The following is a 4,160-nucleotide window of genomic DNA, read 5'->3' as shown; positions in this document are numbered from 1 at the left end:
CCCCCCCCCCCCCCCTCTCTCTCTCTCTCTCTCTCTCTCTCTCTCTCTCTCTCTCTCCAGTCACACGATTCACAAATAACGGAATTCAACGTCGCGTCGCGATAAATGTCGCTGACTAGTAATACTACTGTGTATCTCAAGCACAAGTCCACGGGGGTAAACACCTAGCCCAAAAAAGGGCAAACTGAATAAATATTAAATTTAATGTCGCAGAAGGCTCGTTTAATTTTGTCGAATATTTAGTTGCATTTTCGAATGTCCGACAACAATTATATTCGGATGTTATCCGACAACAATTATGATTATGATACTATGCGACACTGCGAATAATGGAGACTATAATCGTTGGTTTCTTAAAATCGGATCCCGGCTGATGAAGTGCCGACTAAATGCGCTACGCAGTTTTCCAGTTTACAACGTATTCCTGGAGTACACAGGGATACACGATAGGTAACAAGTTAGCACGGATGATTTCTTTGGTCTCAACCGAGGTAATTCGCCAGAGGAACAAACGACTAGCAAAGATTCCATTCCAATACTGTAGAGATGCAACTGTAATACAATATATCCGAGCGGAAGAGCGTACCGCGTCCGCGTTATAACGTCCTAACCCACGGGATGCAAAATGCGCGGAGACTCGTCATACGTTGGTCCGACCACTGCCACTGGTCAATATGTGACTTCGCACTGAGCCTCGTGCTCCTTGCGCTCCTTTCTAGCGTGATACTGGCTCTTGTGGCTAACCAAACTATTTCTAGACTTGTAACTCCTGCCGCATTGATCGCAGGACAACGATTGCGGCACGTAGAAGTGCGTGTCGGCCAAGTGTCTCTGCAAGGACCAAGCGCGAGAAAAGGTCTTTTGACAGAATCTACAGTAAGTGCGATTCGAGTATTTATGATCCTGTTCGTTGTTCGGAGCCAAGGGGTCCTGATGCTTCGAGGAAGCGTTTCGCGGTCGCAACCATCGCGCTTCCGCAAAAGACGTGACATTGTTATTTGAGGATCTTCCGAGTGTTTGTTGCTGCTGTTGCTGTTGCTTCTGTCGTTGGCCATCGTGTTGATTCTCGTGTGTCGTATCGAGATCCGTGTGCCCGTCGATCGTATGATTCGATAGGAGACAAGACTCAAAGTCATCCATTCTCGGCGAGGCGGGCTCAGATTTCAACATGATCTCCATCTGATCGTTAATGTTGTCTAACAAATCAATTATCGGCAACTCCTGATGCTGCGGTTGCACCGTCTCACCGCACTGATTTACGCTTGTACTTTGGTTCGATGGTTGTATTTGTTGTTGATACTCGATGCTGGTAGCGGACTGCCAACCCCCGTCCTCCTCGGTGACCTCCTGGTCTGCAACCAAAGAGGAGGGGGCTGAGTCCAACCGTATTCACGCGACATCACATTTAGTTCCGTAGCGAACAACTTTAAATATGAAAACATTTATCGATATTTATTCTTTCGTTCTCTGTCTCTCTCTCTCTCTCTCACACACATACATACACACACACACATACACACTCTCTCTCTCGCATATATACAAATCATATACACACACGCGCGCATTTCGTCGTTTTTAATCATATAGGCAGCATATGCGACAACTACATTCCTATTTTATAAAAATCAAGTCGCCTTATCGCAAAATCACGAGACAACGATAGTCAGTGAATCCAAGTAAAGATAGAGCTGGAGAAGGTTCGAAATCTAAATCTTTCTTTCGAAAACTCGACAATATGATGTAATTATGTTGCCGATGTAACTCTATACGAGAATAAAGTCATTGTAAAGTACATAAAGTGCAAAAAAAAAAAACGAATTGTGAGTAGACAACACTCCCAAAGCTAACTTTATATCGATATAAAGATTCTAATAGAATATTCTATTCCGCGACGAATGATGACTAACTCGATATTTCCCAATGGATATACTCGAAGTCTGTCAGTATGGTTGGTATCGTGAGTAAAAGTAATATATCCATTGTACACCAATAGGTCGGCCAAAAGGTCGTCAACGGAAGCACGGCAGAATCCGCGATACTTCTTTACGGGATTTTACCCAGCCGGTTACCCGTGGCAACGCTACCCCACGTCGACTCTCCGCATTCTACCTCGCCCTTCCTCTTGGCATTTGGCGCCCCTCATGAGATTCTACTGCCGCGCGCACGCTTCTCGGACTCCCGCATTCTCCCCGCTCCACAAATCTTCCCCTCGCGATACACCGACAAGGAGATATGTACGTAGGATGTGTATTATTCTTAATAACCCCTGTATATGCAGTTAGGCTATATTATGAGTGATGTTGACTCAGAGAGAGCTGAGAGAGAGAGAGAGAGTCGGTACGATCGATAAGTCGCTCCGCGCTCTAGGTAAAACAAATCCAGAACGCGAGATATCGTGACCAGAGACTTTGACACCCGTGCGATTATAGTACGATAATATTGCTTTAATATATGTAACCACCACAGTCAACTTTCAATCAAATCTGCCGCCTAATAAAAATGTTATCGCGGCTATATATTGGTAATTAATTGTCATGCTTCTAAAATAAAGAAAAACTCTTTATATATAAAGAGAGTGTGGATACTCGAGCTACATATACGCGTGTGCATGCACGCGCGCACGCACGCAGACAATGTGTGAGCGTTAAGAGTTACACCGATTACGATTGCACCGATCGAACGCAACATAACAGAAATATTCAAAGAGTCGCCGTCTCGCATTCATAACCGCATCATGAGATACGAGTACTTTTATCATTTTTAAAATACATGTACTCTTTGTACGTTCCTCTCCTCTTCTTGAGGTTTATTTTCATCATTTTTGTTGTTTGAAACAATCTGGTCACAAACCAACATGGTCTTAACCAACATGGTCGCAAACCTCCAAAAAAATCCATATAAAATATACACGTGTGTTTAATACCTTCCAATTGTTTCGTTACAGGATGCAACCAAAAATGATATAACTGATGTTTTCGCGCGTAAATGCATACGATAAAATGTTACGTGATAACGTATCCTATTAGTTTTTCTTCCCCAGACATCTCCTACCTGAAACACGGGCTCTCCTCGCACCTCTCTGTCTGTCTCTCTCCGCCCTCTCTCTCTCTCTCTCTCTCTTCCTCTCGCTCCCTCCCTCCTCCTCCTCCCTATCTGTTCCCAAACTCGTTCGAGCAACGTGTTTTACGACGCGCGAGAGACATCTCACAAAGCGACTCCAAGTTTTCTCATGTAGATTGCACGTCGCTATTCTTAGCGAAGAGCGCTCGTTGGCTTCTCTAACAGGCGCGAATACGGCTCGCGATATAAGCCAGTTGCGCTTCTCGCTCTCCACCTCGCGTTAATCTCCATAGATTATGCGAGAGACGAGACTCGGAGAAACATTGAAGAGCAGATTTAAGGTGCATACGGTTACGTAAATACATACATCTCGTTAAACCTCTTTCTATCATTTCGATAATAATGCGCGTCATTGTGTGCACACACGTGAGGTTAATCGGGGTAACGCGGTGATACTGGACGGAATATTTTTCAACGATAAAAGCCGATACGATACAAATGTAGAGTCGTTAACAGTGCTAACTATTTTTACGATAGTCGAGAGGGAGAAACGGCAAGAATCATAACGCTACTTAATGCGCGCAGAGTTGATTGGATGGAAATATCGTAAAGTATAATAAATCTCGAGTATCTCGATCTTCTATTTTCTTTTTTTTTTTTCATACTCAGCCACGTCGGTCGTTTCATACGCGAGTAGTTGCGCGACATTAGCGACGAATCGCGGAGAAAGGCCATCGTAACGTCGTACGTGATACGTAAGCAGATTACACCGGCTCGCATGTCCGCTTTAAACATATTCTCGCAAAAATCTCCGATAAACGAAGGGAGACGTATCCGAATAGATAATCGATATCGCCGATAACATCGAGGAATATGAAGCTGTAATCACACAGCGAGTGCAGTGGTCGCTACCAGGCACGTCGAGACATTGCACAGCCGATTGTGTATGACTTCATCGAGCCGGCATCGTTGTCCCGCGATTGACGCGGCCGCGCGCACGATGAAGGAAAAGACTTATTTGGAAGGCTTTCCGCGCCACACGACATGTGTGATGCAGAGCGAAAGTGCACTCGCACGCTGCCCCCTCCCCCCCCCCCCCC

The 4,160-nt window shown here is 45.0% G+C and overlaps 1 protein-coding gene across 19 annotated transcripts in view; it reads right to left on the bottom strand.

Annotated features, from left to right (window-relative positions):
* Positions 1–4,160, bottom strand: part of LOC116842865 (broad-complex core protein) — a 64,267-nt gene that overhangs the window by 28,496 nt on the left and 31,611 nt on the right. For 11 of the 19 annotated variants that reach the window (XM_032812647.1, XM_032812655.1, XM_032812643.1 and 8 more), the window contains one exon: positions 8–1,352. The exons of the other annotated variants lie outside the window; for them this stretch is intronic. In XM_032812647.1, coding sequence (XP_032668538.1) covers positions 670–1,352 — 683 coding nt within the window. In that variant the 3' untranslated portion in view covers positions 8–669. Of the gene's footprint in view, positions 1–7; positions 1,353–4,160 lie in introns of those variants that run through there. 19 annotated transcript variants of the gene reach the window in all.

Source organism: Odontomachus brunneus, unplaced genomic scaffold (genome assembly GCF_010583005.1).
Source record: "Odontomachus brunneus isolate Ranch 3 - 2012 unplaced genomic scaffold, Obru_v1 Obru_scaffold_028, whole genome shotgun sequence".
NCBI classification, from domain to species: domain Eukaryota; kingdom Metazoa; phylum Arthropoda; class Insecta; order Hymenoptera; family Formicidae; genus Odontomachus; species Odontomachus brunneus.
The sequence above is the reverse complement of the archived record's forward strand: the minus strand, read 5'-3'. Positions and strand labels throughout refer to the sequence as shown.